The 16,310-nt window shown below is 44.2% G+C and overlaps 1 protein-coding gene across 2 annotated transcripts in view; it reads right to left on the bottom strand.

Annotated features, from left to right (window-relative positions):
• LOC147708099 (uncharacterized) overlaps nucleotides 1-16,310 on the bottom strand; it is a 958,668-nt gene that overhangs the window by 889,934 nt on the left and 52,424 nt on the right. For both annotated transcript variants that reach the window (XM_086926871.1, XM_086926872.1), the window contains exon 3: nucleotides 5,721-5,833. In XM_086926871.1, the coding sequence (XP_086782997.1) occupies nucleotides 5,721-5,833 (113 nt within the window). The remainder of the gene's footprint in view (nucleotides 1-5,720; nucleotides 5,834-16,310) is intronic.

Genomic DNA, 16,310 nt, shown 5'->3' with positions numbered 1-16,310 from the left:
TCTTTCTGTTGTCTTGATCAGGGCATCCTTGATCACGTTGCGTGTGGACTGTCTGCTCTCACATTCCGCAGTCAGCATGTCTCTTTCCAGTGGTGTAACTACTGTTGGTTTAGGTGCTCGATCTCTTTCGTGGGTGGATAGTGTTCTGGTCCTCTTCCGAGCACCCGCATCCACTTTGGCTTCCGTTTGTCTTGTCCGGTTGAAGGCAACGCTGTCCTCCGGTTCCGGGTCATGTATGCCAGACAGTATGGTGCTATCTGACGAGACTGTCTTGGCTTGGTTCAGTAATTCATTCACCGCATTTATCTTTGCTGCCGTTTGCTTCGTCAAGTCAAGAACAATACTATCTTCCTGTTTCGAGTCTGGGGTGCCGGCCGGTGAGGTATGAGCGGTGGAGGTCAGTTTGGTATGATTTGGAGATTGATTTGCTGTCTCGGGTTGTCTCTCCCACGCCTGCTCGCGCGTGGAACAGGCAGACCCTGGGGTCGGCTGAAGGTTAGCGTGTCTTGTTCTCATCCTATGATGACTTAGTTCTCCTGACATGTCTGGCTTCCTTTGCGGATTGACTGGTTGGTCCGTTTTTATTTGGGTGCTATTGGCCATGATGTCGGATTCCATTTTATAAGACCAGGACCAGGGCCTTCGAGTCAACCTTGCTGCCCCTACCCGGGGTGACGGTGTGGTGTTAGTGTCGCGATGCATCTGTGTTCGATGCGACAGGTTGTCTGGTGGAGTGATCGAGTGTGCATTGACATTGGTGTGGGACACATCGCTCTCGACGTGAAGAGTGTCCCTTGGTTCTCTGATGTGTTCAGGTGCTTGGCGCCATGGCCGGTGTCGGGACCACGACTCTGTCGAAGTGCTGTCTGAATCAGAGGAGTTCTCCCTCACTTCCCTCTGAGAATGTTTCTTTACGAGTGTTGCACGTGGTCGTTGTCGGGACCATGACTCTGCCGACTCAAAAGATCGGACCGACGTGCTGTCTGAATCAGAGGAGTTCTCCCTCACTTCCCTCTGAGACTGTTTCTTGAAGAATGTTGCACGTGGTCGTTGTCGGGACCATGATTCTGCCGACTCAAAAGATCGGACCGACGTGCTGTCTGAATCAGAGGGGTGCTCCGTCAGTTCCCTCTGTGAGTGTTCATTTGGGAATGTCCTACTAGGTGGTCTTCGGAACCGGGTAGTCCGTGACGAGCCGCTTTCCCCTTCGGAATTGTTTTTGAAAAGCTTCTCCATGTGTCTTTGTTGGAATATCTTCAATGCTGTCTCATTTGGGAGATTGTTTGAAGGTTCCGTGCTTGTTCCTTGTGCTTGATCCCAAGCTTTTGCCTCTTCGTCCTTCTCGTCTGATGTTGCCCATCTACGCTCTGTTTCTTCGTTGTCGCGGGGCCCATGGATGCATGGATCTTTTCTTGCTGGTTGTTGTTGTTGTGAGGGATCAGTCCGTCTTGTGTGATCTGGTTCTCCTTCCCAATTGCTTGATGCTCCAACACCTCTGATTTGGGGTTTATGTGTTCTCCGACCAGATGTTTCCTTGGACTCGTCTTCACTGCTTGTCGACTGACGTCCCTGCGCCGACTTCCGGTGTTGATCAGTGCGACCCCTTCTTCTATGGTTAGTCCCACTTGATGCTCTTTCTTCATTCTCTGAATGACTCCTTGAGGAACTCCTGGGGGGTGAATAGTTTTTTGGAATTGTCTTTTGAATGGTTGACTCTGGGTCATCTGACTCCGAGCAGTCCTTGGATGACCTTGAGTAGTCAGATGCTGGGAAATCTGACCCTGAGTGATCCGTGTTATTTTCTATGTCACGGTGTCTGTCCCGTTGTCTTTTCGCTGGTCTGTCTTCCTTCTCTCTCTTATCAATTCTGTTTGTTTTCTGAGTTTTATCTGTCCAGGCGTCTTGGTAATTTGCCTTCAGATTCGGGGCCTTTGATTTGTCTCTTCCCTTGACGTGCAGTCCGATTTCAGCCTTCCTGACGATTTCCTCCAGTGACCACTTTCCTCGCAAGATCTTGAGCTTCGTGTCTGGGTTTGCGCAGCCTTCAATTATCCGGAGTCGAATTGCGTCCTCATTCGTAAAGGTGTTGAAGTGGCAGCCTTGTACCAGGTTTTTTAACCGAGTGATGAAGGTTGGTAGTGATTCACCTGGTTCCTGCCGAGCTGTGTTGAAAACGATGCGCTCTCGATCCACTTCCGTTTGTGCGGAGAGACGGGCACATAGCTTCTCTTGGAGTCTTTTATAGATGTCTGTGTCTTCTTCGGAAAATTGTTTCGATTGGGCATCGGCCCTCTGGACCCACCAAATGGAGAAGCAGCATTAGGCACTTCCTCTCTCTTTGTTCTCCATTGGCATCCAGGAAGTCACTCAATGTGGCCAGCCATTGGTTCCGTTTGAGACACAGACTCCAAGTATCCCTCTGCATCCCAGGGGGTGGTGCTTCAAAACAGGGATTGAACTGTTGTGCGATTTCTTCCCCCGCCATAAGAGTAGGATTTTGATGAATCATGCTCGCAGAGCACGGGCTGTTCACTTGTCTTCTCGTCTTCGTAATTGATCTGTATTTAGTCGAAGCCTGCGGTCTAGTCATGCGCTGGGACGTTAGCAATGCTTGTTTGGCCTTTGCCAGTGCTTACTTGGTCTTTGCTAATGCTTGATTCTGTTATGTTCGCCAGTGCTTGTTTGGTTTTCAGCAATACTTGTTTTCTTTCTTGGCTGCGATTTATCCAATGCTTGTTGATCTGCGTGTATCGATGCTTGTGTCTTTTTGCATGGATCAGTGCTTGTTCCTTTGTACGTACCAGTGCTTGTTGATTTGCACGTATCGATGTTTGTCTAGTTGCATGTATCACTGCTTGTTTATTTGCATGTACCAGTGCTTGTTTACTCTTAGCCAGTACTTTGTCTTTGCATGTACCAATGCTTGTTGATTTGCATGTATCAATGTTTGTCTTCTTAGATTGCTTCTTACATTTGCATGGGCTTGTTTGTCATCTTTTCAGCGCTTTGTTATTCTTCACTTGCATTCGCCAACGCCTGTTTGCATGCGTCAATGTTTGTTTTGTTGCAGTCACCAATGCTTGCTTCACTTACAGTTGCCAATGTTTGTTTATTCTTCACTTGCATTCGCCAATGCTTGTTTGCATGCGTCAATGTTTGTTTTGTTACAGTCACCAATGCTTGCTTCACTTACAGTTGCCAATGTTTGTGTACTCTTCACTTGCATTCGCCAATGCTTGTTTGTATCCGTCAATGTTTGTTTTGTTACAGTCACCAATGCTTGCTTCACTTACAGTTGCCAATGTTTATTTTGATCCACTCTGCCAATGCTTGTTTTTTTCTCGGTGCCTGACTTTAAAATGGCCGCCGTTGTATTGCACAGGGTTGTCCTTCTCAGACGCCTGACTCTAAGATGGCCGCCGTCACTGCAGGCACACACGAGGCTGGCTCTCCAGGCTCATCCACTCGGGGCATTCAAGGTTCACCGGCGGTCGGCTTCTGGGGCAGTCCACGCCAGGATTCACTCCTCCACGGTCACCATGGACAACAGGTGAGATTGGGGTGGGCTCCCGGCTCGCCTCCGCAGTTCCCGGTCGTCTTCGCCGATGACCTCCCAAACCTCACGCATTGGGCGTGAGGTTTTCCGACGTCCGATGTCTCCCGGGCTCGGATTTCAGCGCGCGCAGCAGCGCTTGCTGGCGGCACGTTGTGGACGCCGTCCACACTTCAGGGACACTCTTCTCACCGCTCTGGGCACTTCACAGGGTAGGAGTAGGCTCCCGATCCCTGCACACAGGCTGCTTTACCTTCGCGCAGTTTGGCGATCGTTTCTTCTATCTCCAGGCGGCAACCAGCAGCGTTTTCAGAGCTGCTCGGGCAGGGCGTCTTCTTAGCGCTTTGGGTTCGGTGGGGCTGGCATCTATCCCACCCTCGTCGCCAGTTGTAGCATCCTGCTACAAGAAACACAGACACAAGTACTCATGTGAACTGGAGCTTTATTCACTACGTCTTATCCCTGCATTGTCCCTGTTCTAACTGTCCCCTGGATCCTATCCCCGGCTCCTCCTGTTCCTGCTCCTCCCTCTGACTCCACCCTGCAACCACTAGACTGCATCCCACAATACTACAAGCAGATAGATGGCTTCAGCAATGTTAGTCAAAGTTTACTCATGTGTAAATCTTGCCTTTGGATCTTTTCAAAGAAATGCGATTTTGTATACTATTGTGATCAAAAGACTATGGGCCAGATGTTTGAAAGCACTTAGCCTTCACAACCCCTGTGATTCACAAAATCACAGAGTTTGTGAACACAAAATGTTTGTTAACAATATACTAAACCGATTTTGTGAGTCAGAAATGCATTCCCAACTCACACAATCACAACTAGAAAGGGGTACAAAAGAAGTGCTCTTTGCTAATTATAATTCAGTTGGGCAGGTGAATAGTGACACCTCAAAGGGGTATTTACCATGATGCATTGGGGTTACCTGAATGCTGGGGCGTGAGACAGTGTGCTCCCACTCTCTTTTTGTTTGAAAAGGCTCCCTTGAACTAGTGACGAGCTCTGACTGATGCACTTGCGCCCAGTGAGTGGTACAGAGACCTGAGAAGACTTTGGGAAGCATTTCCAGCACCCCCAAAAGAATGTGTTGCTCTCTACTGAAGAAGGAAAACTATTCTGAAACACGTGTCTAGAGATACACATCACTGGCTGCACCAACAAGGGGGAAAAACTGAAGATTGTCACTGAAGCAAGTGTTATCATGCAGTAAAACTTTTTTTTACTGTTATGCATTGGGGTGACCTGAGTGCCAGATTGTTGGCAGTGTGCTTCCACCCTCTTTAGGTTTGACACCTCAAAGGAGGAGGTAACTGATTTGCAAAGAGGAAGGGAAGTCCTAGAGACCCTTTCTCCTTTGAGAACCGTGTTTGCAACATCATCGGGGACCACCTTCTGATGCTTCCCAAATGGGAAAGCAGAAGTCCAGAATATGGCCTGCTGATTACGACTCAGTTTCCACTACCTGGATCTCATTTCATCTGCTGTTTGGAGTTCCTTCCTGGATTTCAGGGCCACACTGAGTGAAAAAGCCTGACGCTCTCAGCACTATTACCACTGTCCACCTTTGTGCTGAACTTTTAGTCATATTAAAAGCAAAAGTACCCAATAGCTATTTTACAATACTGTTACAGAGGGAGCAAATGCTGAGCCCCAGCTCTGTCATGTAAGTGCACCGGCATCACTGCTGAAACGTGCCGACAGTTTGCTGGAAGTTTCAGCAGTGCTGGCTCGCGGTGGGAGTGCTGCAGGGAGGTGGGACGGGCGGGGGAAGGGCAGGGAGGGAGTAGTGAAGTCCGACATTTGACGGACAGGAGTAAGGTAAGTAATGAAATAAATAAAACAATTTACATTACGCGTGTTGCATAGCCGAGTTGGCGATGCAGCCTGTGCTAGCTAAATTGTTTATTGTTTGTTGTTTATTTATCCTGGCATATGAGGTTTATATCAGAGGTCAGTGGGTCTGAAGACGAAGCTATATAAGTGCACCTCCATGCTCACCGACAGCTAGCTCTGCTCCATCAATGCTCCTAAAAGTCACAGTTATAAGCACCTTTTTTCCAATGATTAGAGTTCATTTTCAAAAAGGCAGTCAGCACACCGAGCACAACTGTTTCATAAATGCTTTTTTGATTCAGAACAACTTACAATGTTTGCCTACCTGACTTTGGAAAGACGAGGGCTGGTACCTATCCAGGAGAGAAGGAAGAGAGCTCTTTGTATACGACTGGAGGCTAGTTGCCATGGCCCTGAAAAGCCACTTTGTACCTTTTACTGAAAGAGAGATAAGAGTGTTTATTAAGGCGGGGAAATGCCACCAGGTTTAATTAAACTTTAATTGAAGATGTGGATCAACATAATGAATACTGCTTTCTGTGCATTGCTAATTATCATTGCTTCTTTTCTTTTATGCCGATTAATGGATAAGAACATTTAATTTAATGTTTGTAAATATCAGAAAGTAAGAACAACTACATTGTATGTAAACATTCTAAACAAATCCTAACTTGAAGCTTCTAATCAACCAAGCAGAAGTCAGGTGTGCCTAATCAAACAACCCAGCCATGGTGGCCTCACTGTTTGCATGTCAATGGCATAAGCTTGCTTTCCATGTTTTAGAAAGAGCAACTTTCTTGTCGTCATCTATCAACTTTAATGAAAACGATTTTAGCATGCTCTTTTAATTGCAAATAGTATGGGAATAGATAATCTGCAGGATGGAGAAGGGTGCCACTACAACGATAACAAGCACAGATAAAGCCAATAGTTCTAATGTTCAATAATTTGATTGCCATTTAAATAACCAAAGTACAGTACAAAGATGCATAGTCCTTGTGTCAAACAGTGCACAGTCAAAATATCGATTTTTTATATCCTCCTACACTAATATCGATTTTTTAATATCGTAAGTACAGAATATCGATGTCAAGAATTTCGGTGACCAGAATATCGACCTTAAGGTAAGTAATATTATTTTTATTTATATCGAAGTAAGTAATGTCGAAGTAAGTAATATCGTTAGCAAAAATATAGTTGTTAATTATATCGATATTTATATTAATGTTATGTATTTTATATGTATGTTTAACATTTTTTGTAATGTATTTTTATTATTTGTAAATATATGTATTAAATGTTTAGAAATGGGTAATTATTTTATATGTAGATTTTGCGTTTTAGTATCAGAGTGGGCTGTGGGTTTATAGGGGAATAGGGTGGGAAGTAATTCAATTACAATTAATTAATTAATATGTTTTTACTTATTGCTATTGATTATTAATGTATTGGCAATTAATTATTAATTGGCAAATAATTTGTATTAATTGATTAATGTATCATCATATTAATTATAATTAATGTATTATTATTGTTTATTTATTGTTATTGTTAATTAATTTATTGTTAATTATTAATTAGTAAATATTTTCGTAATAATTAATTACTTGATAATTACATTCATTATGTTATATTTTATGTGTAGTGGGTTGTGGGTTTATGGGGGAATATGGTAGGAAGTAATTTAATTATAATTAATTAATTAATATGGCTTTATTTATTGTTATTGATTATGAATTTATTGTTAAATAACTATTAATTGGTAATTAATTTTTAATAATTCCCCATTATATTAAGTATACATAATGTATTATTATTTATTTATTTATTGTTATTGTTAAATAATTTGTTGTTAATTTATTATTGATTGGTAATTAATTTTTATTAATTGATAGACAAATTAATTGTGTTATTTTTTATGTGTAGCGGGTTGTGGGTTTATAGGGGAATAGGGTGGGAAGTAATTTATTATAATTAAGTAATTATTAATTTTTCTTAATTGGTATTGATTATTGATTTTTCGTTAGTTAATTTTTCATTGGTAATTAATTTATATTAATTGATTCATTGATAATTACATCAATTGTGTTAATTTTTATGTGTAGTGGGTTGTGTGTTTATGGGAGAATAGGATGGGAAGTCATTTATTATTATTTAGGTAAATATTAATGTAATTTTATTGGTCTTTATTAATAATGTTTTGTTAATTAACTATTAATATGTAATTTATTTTGCAAACATTATTTAATTAATAAGTATGTTAATTTAACCCCTACGCTAACCAACATTTTCCATACTGTTACACTCACTGGAATTGGAATAGTAATTTTAACCCCTACGCTATTCAACACTTTCCCTATTGTTGCACTCACTGGAGTGGGAATAGTAATTTTCACCCCTACGCTATCCAACACTTTCCATACTGTTGCCCTCACTGGAGTGGGAATAGTAATTTTTACCCCTATGCTATCTAGCACATTCCCTACTGTTGCACTCCCTGGAGTGGGAATAGTAATTTTAACCCCTACGCTATCCAACACTATCCCGACTGTTGCACTCCCTGGAGTGGGGATAGTAATTTTAACCCCTACGCTATCCAACACTTTCCCTACGGTTGCACTCACTGGAGTGGGAATAGTAATTTTTACCCCTACGCTATCCAACACTTTCCCAACTGTTGCACTCACTGGAGTGGGAATAGTAATTTTAAACACTACGCTATCCAACACTTTCCCTATGGTTGCACTCACTGGAGTGGGAATAGTGATTTTAACCCCTACGCTATCCAACACTTTTCCTATTGTTGCACTCACTGGAGTGGGAATAATAATTTTTACCCCTATGCTATCCAACACTTTCCCTACTGTTCCACTGTTTGGAGCTGGAATAGTAATGTTTATCCTTACGCTATCCAACACTTTCCCTACTGTTGCACTGTTTGGAGTTGTATAAATAGTAATTTTATTCCCTCTGCTATCTAATAGTTTTTGTATGATTTTAGTTAATGTAGTATATAAATAATTTTAAAAATACTAAAAATAATTTACATTTTTTACATTTTTTATATATATTTATTTAATTTGTATTCAAATTATTGTTTTATGTGTATGGATGTATTTATAATTTATAAGATATTTTTTAACAATTTATAAGTTATAATAATTATTAAAAAATATGAATAAGTAAATATATATATTATATATTATATGTATATTTTTAATTGATTTTTACATTATATATATATGTATATTACTTATAGTTGTTAAACATTTTGAAATATTTGTAACTATGTGTATTTTAATTATATGTATTATTTACTTTATTTTACATTCGTTTTTTAACTTAACGAAAAATGATATTTATAACAACAAGATTTTTGACATCGATATTTTTTCTCTTGATATTTTTGTACTTACCATAATGTAGATAGGATGTCGATATTCTTGACTTCGATATTCTTCCTTCGATATTTCTGTAGGTCGATATTCTGAGCTTCGAAATTCTGTCAGTGATTCGTGTCAAACAAGATGTAGTCATAGTACAAACTAATTCATTGTATTACAGACCATAGAATAAAATATGTGTAATAGTACATCATCTTACCACAGGACAACATAACATGGAAGACAGATATTAGTGGCACAGAAAAATAAATAAATAAATAAATAAATAACTAAATAAATCTGGTAAAGCAATAAGGATAAGGGTTGTGTGCCTTTAAAAATTCCTTATAATAGAGCTAAATAAAGTAAGATAAGAGAGAATCTCAGATAATGTCTAAAGATGGCAAGGAATGTAGCCAGGTGTAGCACCCGACCTAGTCACGCAAACAATGAATGTAAAGAAAGGGCTGAAGGGGAAGGAGAGTAGCGGGAGGGAAGTGCACAGCTAAGTCCCATAAATACAGTAAAGATAATGGCAAGTGTATAGACTATAATGTTCACATTATCCATGTAATGAAGCAAATTTATCTAAGGAGCGCCTGATAGTAGAGCATATCTCATGGAAGGACCTTCTTTTTTGAGTGTGAAATATGGGCACTTCTTAAAAATAAGACCCACGCCCACCAAGTATGGAACGAAATGTAGATGAAAGAGTTCCATTCCAATAAAATAACCATCACAGCAACTGAGAGGAGTAGGTCTAGAAGAGACATATCCTTACAGCTTAAGGTAATGAAAAATGTGGATGTTCTGGGTTCTAATTTTACTGTAGGAATCTGGTTTGATACAGACTTAGTCGACACTCTTGCATTGAATGAAACAAAGACTTTCTCCAAAATCAAGGATTTACTAATTTCATGGTCTCCTAAATTCATCTCGTGGGTGGGGAGAATCTAACACTGATAGTTAACTTTGTTTCAAGCATGCTCCCCTTGAATTGGTCACCCAATTTCTTCCACAACATTGATGGATTAACCTCTAAGTTTCTTTGGAGAGAGAAGAGGGCCAGGATTTCTTACAAAGTCCTTTGAAAGGATATCTAAGGGGACTGCAACCATCCCAATTGGAGTTTATACCAGCCATCATTTTTAGCTGCTCAAGGTGCTCTCTGGTTTGCTCCTCATTCACTAGATCTTCCACAATGGGTAGAAATAGAAGCAGCTGTGTGTGCTCCATTTACTCTCCCAGCCATTATCACAATGCCTAAATTTAAACCTCCTCAATCACAGATGATATTTTCTAACACTATTGGGGCTCTTCAAAGATTAGATAAGTATAGGCAGATACCATTACAAATTTCCACGCTTGCAGCTTTTTGGGATAATCCCAAAACTAGGATTGATACACCTAACTTTGCCCTTGAAACATGGGCATCCAAGGGCATTTTACAATTTAAGGACCTTTTGGATGATAATAATTGTCCTTTACCTTTCTCTAGTTTATCTCATGCTTACAATCTTTCGGTACTAGAGTTTTACAGTTTTTTTAATATTAAAAGTCAAATAATCCAAATTTAGCAAACCAAACCTTCCATCCTTACCAGGTCACCTATTAAGTTGGCTTAGGTCTGGTCACATCGCTTCTAAAATATATCAATACTCTCTAGTCCTCCAAGTCCCAACAGTCTTATCTTCCCTTAAATGGGCCAATCATTTTGACAAAGAAACAATTGGACACATCTCTGACGAAGGATGGCAGAACATTAATAAAATGGCCTTGAGCGACAAAATTGCACCATCTATTTTCCAGATTACATTCTTTGCTATGCACCTTTTACACTGGACACCTGCTAGGCTTCATAAACTGAAGTTTCATGAGGCTGGAAAATGTTGGTACTCTGGAGACGAGGCTGGTTCCCAACAACATGTGTTTTTTCACTGCTGACTTCTCAAATCCTATTGGGACCAAGTCCAGTCCAAATTTTCGACAATTTTCCACTTTTCAATAGTTTTAAATTACTCTAAAGTAATAAAGCCAATAGTTCTGACACTGTCTTCTAGTCTTTCAGCTTTATCAATAAATCATGGTTAATGCTAGACTTAAAAATAACATCATAATCGGGGGTTGAGCTAGCTCGGGAAAGTAATGGCTGCCTAAACCCGGAGCTCTTCCGAGTCATCGGAAAAAACATCAATTATCCTGCAGCTATAGTAGCTGTTGTTGCCCCTAACACTGCCCCTGCAGCATAGGAGGGGGTCCGGAGCCGTATGGAGAGTCTGGCCCCGAGACTGCCTGGCTTTGGAGTGCGCCCCGACTTCTTGAGAGTTTGCTGCATCTGGGTCACGTATCCCCGGCCCACAGTGGTGGAAGTGGCCCAGCGGCGTCACTCGACGTGCTGACTGCTCGGCTCCCTGTGCTGCAGTCGGAGGTAGGCAGCCGTGAGAAGAGCTGTGGAGGCACCGACTGCGCTGGCTAACAGCGGGGTTGGTGCGAAGATCAGCTGAGCCCTTGCTGTCTCTCCTGGGGCCCTGGTAGCTTACCGGAGGAGCCGTAATGAGTGCGGTGGGCTGCGGGCCCAGTTGTGAGACACGGAGTCGATCCCTGTGGTCCTCACTGGGGTCCTGTATGCCGGTGCGGGGACAGCGCTGGTGTTGAGGACAGTTGCGGCGCACTGGATTGAAAGGCTGGCCGGCGCTCCAGGGGCTGGGGCCCACGCTGCTAATCCTGCCTTAAAATAGTCAGGGGGTCACAGCTTGATGACCGGCCTGCCACAGCTCACAGAATATACCTTAACACGCAGAGCGGTGGTGCCCCTGTACTGCCCTGGACCCTGGTTACGCAGGAGGTGAGGAGCAGTATCCTGCCTGCATAGAATACAGTGTGCACTGCCAAAGGCCTGACCCAGTGAGACTATTCTGGCTTACTACGTTTGAGCAGTGGCATCATAATCATACAGTTGGTGCCCTCCCGGAGTGCTGTCTTAGTGGGAAGTGCACTGTAACACATTGTGTGCTGGTGACATAGGCAACCCACTTCATAGGCTGAGCTGCTGACACGCTGGACAGCAGGTGTGTGAGACGGGATTGCACATAGCAGTGGCCTGGACTGGGATTCCCAGAATTGTAGAATATCCTTATAACAGGACGAGGGGCGAGTCCTACCGTGCGCTTCTGACAGGAGTAGGAGCTACCTGGCACTATGGGCAAAGGAGATAAGACCCAGACCAAGCTGCCATTTGAACAGAAATGTGACAGGTCACAGGACCCTGCTCCGTATAAGGGTGCTAGGGTGCCGTCACAAGCACAAGACGATGAGGAATCAGACATACGCAGCATTTTGAGAGCTATGGAGAAGTCCCTGCAGAGTGGCATCACATCCTTGGGCACAAAAATGGATGCCCTGACAAATCGAATGGATAGAATGGCAGAACGACTGGACAAGCACGCTGAACAGCTGGATATGTCTGAGAGGCGATAACGGAGGTTGAGGAGGCCCACACCACCCTGGACGCCGACAATAAACAGTTGGGAAAGGTCCTGCGTGTCCTACAAGACAAGACTGAAGACAGTGAAGCACGTTCCCGGCGCTGCAACCTGCGACTCATTGGCCATCCGGAAACGACGGCTACGGGGAATATGGAGAAGTTCATTGAGAAGTTACTGGTGACATTACTGGGGGACGATGTCTTCTCAGCTATGTTTGTGGTTGAGAGGGCGCACAGGGCTCTGGGACCTAGGCCTCCTTCGGGTGCTGAGCCGCGCCCTATAATTGCAAAGCTACTTAACTATCGGGATCGAGATGCTGCCCTACGTGTTGCCAGGGAGAAGAAAGTCCTGAAATATGAGGGCTCTGAACTAGCGTTGTATCTCGACTTCACTGCTCGAGTTCAGGAAGCTCGCAGACACTTTGTACCGCTCAAGCCACAGCTCCGGGACATGGGTGTGGACTACGCCATGCTGTATCCAAAAAAGCTGCGGGTCAATAGGCAAGGTAGATCACATATTTTTACAGACCCTACGATCTTGCAGCAAGCCATCAAGAAGAGGGCAAAGGAATGGAGGGGCAACCCGGAGCAGCTCAGATCGGAGGAATCGGAGGGGTCGGCGTTGGACAAGCAGGACGGAAAAACTGGACTGGTAGATATCGGGGCAGTGAGAGGTCCAGGGGACAGAGGGGTGAGATGGTTTACTACTTGCTGGTATGCGACTTTATGGTGATAAGCAAAGCCAATCCTAGGCATGGTGGGCACTCTGCTGTTTGGCTCCTGACGCAAATGGGGTTGCTGTGGTCCTGAGATTTGGTCTTTGAGAGTGGACGATAAGCACCCTGGGACAATTGAATCTGCAATGTGGGCTGCAACCTGAGACATTATTGGCCCTCTTTGAGGGTAACCGGTGATAGATTCTTTCAAAGTACGACGGAGATCTGTTTCTCAGCCTGCGTGGGATTCGACGTAATAATACTTAACTGCTTATATGGTTACGATGACGTGTGGGGGCTGGGGCTGGTTATCATTGTTGCTGGTCTTTGTTTCCATTAGTCACGGGGGGCTACCTCCGCTCACGTGTGCCTGGCACTGTTGTTTCTCCCCCTTCCATGAAAGTTAAGGTTTGGGGGGGGTTGGCATGTTGGGGGATTGGGACTGGGATTCATGCAACCGTGTTGGGGGAGGTCTGCTGTGGGTGGGGGGTAGGAGGCAGACTTGGGGAGTTTCCCATGTGTGGGTTTTTCTGGAAGTTTGCTGTTTTTTAAGCGGATGATGCAGGACATGTTAGCTCACACACATTCTTGCTACACGATTTGGTCTGTATGTGTAGTTAATGGCACGTGAAACATTCGATTCCCGGGAGTGTGCTGTCCTGGAATGTCAGGGGACTCAATGATCATCGTAAGCTCCATAAGGTCATGAACTATCTCAATAGACAAAAGGTGGATCTAGCTCTCATACAAGAGACACATCTTCCTGAAACAAGTCCTATGCTTAGGCTCAGAGCTCTGGAGGGTAACATTAACTCGGCGGGGTTCACTACACATGCCAGGGGGTTTTAAGTTGGATCAATCCCAGGTCATCACGCACACTTACGATGCTCCGAGAAGATGCCACTGGCCGATATGTCATATCCAAATGGGGGGCGGGGCTTGGATTTCCTCCTTGTTAATGTATACGGACCCAACTAGGACTGCCCCAAATTCTTTGGTGAACTCGCTAGGATTGTTTCCCAGTATGAGAACACTCAGATCCTTTTGGGGGGGACTTAAATATGGTCAGAGACCCAGAATTGGATAGATCGGCGGGCCCTCCTAGATACCCAGCGGCAGCCGCGAGAAAGCTTGAGGAAGTGATGGTGTGCTTGAACATGTGTGATGTGTGGCGAATGAGAAGTGGGGAGAGAGGGGGTTATACACATTACTCTGCGTTCCATGATCTTCACACACGGATTGATTATTGGTTGGCATCTACTACATTGTTAAATCTTGTACGGCAATGTATAGTATTACCACGCACGCTCTCGGACCACTCTCCATTGCTGCTGGTCTTGGACCTTCCTAGGAGGAGACTACCGCCATTCACGTGGAGATTCCCTCCATACTCATTGCTGGACCCGTTCTTTCGGGAGGAGATGGCTGTAGCCATTGAGACCTATTTTGACACTAATATAGGCTCCGTAGATAGTTTCCAGATGGTCTGGGAAACTTTTAAAGTGTATATTAGAGGTATAGCAATGGCGAAGCATCCGGGTGTGCTTATGGCGATTCGGAAGACCCTGGCAGATCTGGAGGGTAAATTGAAAAGCCTAGAGAAGCAAAGAATCGCAGGGGGCAATGAGAATATTGAACGTGAAATTAAAGTACTACTGGAGGAATATCATGTTGCGGCTGATCGTGAAGTGAAACACCTGGGCAAGTATGCCACGGCACGCTCCTATGGTGAGGGAGAGAGGCCGGGGTCTGTCCTAGCACGGCTGATGAAGGCTAGACGCGGTAGGACTCAGGTGTCGGAGATTAAGTCGGAGAGTGGTGAGCTCTTGACAGAGGAGGCGGCTATGGCCGAAAGCTTCAGGGGGTATTATGCTGACCTATACAGATCCCGGTCTGAAGGGTCGAAAGAGCAGATTGCGGAGTATCTGGAGTATATACAGCTGCCATTTCTTCCATATGCACACAGGAAACTCCTAAGACATCCGATAGAGAGGGATGAGATTGTTGAAGCCCTAGGCAGCATGAAAGCTAGTAGTGCCCCGGGGTCAGATGGTTTACCAGTTGCTTTCTACAAGGCGTTCTCAGAGCAGTTGCTCCCACACCTTGCGGCTCTGTTTGAGGATATGTGCGAGACGGGCACAATGCCCCTGTCGATGAGAAAGACCATGATTGTCGCCATCCCGAAGCCGGGTAAGGCTTTGGATGAATGCAGCTCATTCCGCCCTCTGTCCCTTCTCAATGTGGACACTAAACTGTTAGCTAAAATATTAGCCACCAGATTGGCACTGATGTCCCATATCATGGTTGCTCCTTAGCAGGCGGGATTCATTCCATCCAGAAACTTATCTTATAATATTCTAACTGTGTTTGGCACGATGCAGCATGTCCGCCAGGAAAATAAAGCAGTGGCTGTTTTTCTGGATATGGAAAAAGCATTTGATTCAGTGGAATGGCTGTTTTTACGGCAAGTGTTGACGAGAATGGGGCTTGGGTTTTTTTTTTGCAATTGCTTGGTACTTTATATCATATGCCCACGGCTCGAGTGCGAATTGGGGACCTGGTCACCGCCCCCTTTTGTATCACTAGAGGCACCAGACAGGGCTGCCCCCTATCCCCGCTCCTATATGCTCTGGTGGCGGAATCTTTGGCCTGTGCCTTGCGGGAGTATCATGGGAATGAGGGTATCGGATTTCCTACATATAGAATAATTGTGTCCACCTATGCTGACGACACGCTCCTTTATGTTAGGGAACCCGAAGATAACTTGGCGGCAGGTACTAGAGAAGTGGTCCGCTTTGGGGCGTTATCGGCCTGAAGGTTAATTGGGAAAAATCGCTTGTATTCCCGCTCACACCGGCAACCTCCGCATTTGAGATGGAATACCCTTTACAATGGACTGAGGACTCAGTAAGATTTTTGGGCATCTGACTGCATACTGATGCTGATATTGTCTTTCGAGAAAATTATGGCACAGCCATCTCTAGGCTAGAGAATGATGTGGAGTTGTGGAGTCGCCTCCCACTGTCTTTAACCCCTTTGACGCTTAAGACGGAACGGTTCCGTCATCAGCGTCGGTTGGGCTGTGCTGATGACGGAACCGTTCCGTCACGACCACGCCCGTTTTTCGAACCTTTAGCACAGCTGAAAATTCGCGCCACGCTGAAGGTGTTAATGGGGCGTATTTCTATTATGAAGATGGTTGTTCTGCCTAGACTTCTTTTCCTTTTCACGAATATTCCCTTGGTTCTGCTGTGCACCTTCTTTCATAGGCTGCGACAATCAATGCTAAAACTGGCCTGGGCAGGTAAGCAAGCTAGGATGCAGTGGGGGTA

The sequence above is a fragment of the Lissotriton vulgaris genome, chromosome 6 (assembly GCF_964263255.1).
Source record: "Lissotriton vulgaris chromosome 6, aLisVul1.2, whole genome shotgun sequence".
In the NCBI taxonomy this organism is placed as follows: domain Eukaryota; kingdom Metazoa; phylum Chordata; class Amphibia; order Caudata; family Salamandridae; genus Lissotriton; species Lissotriton vulgaris.
Note: the sequence above shows the minus strand (reverse complement) of the source record. Positions and strands in the feature narration are given on the sequence as shown.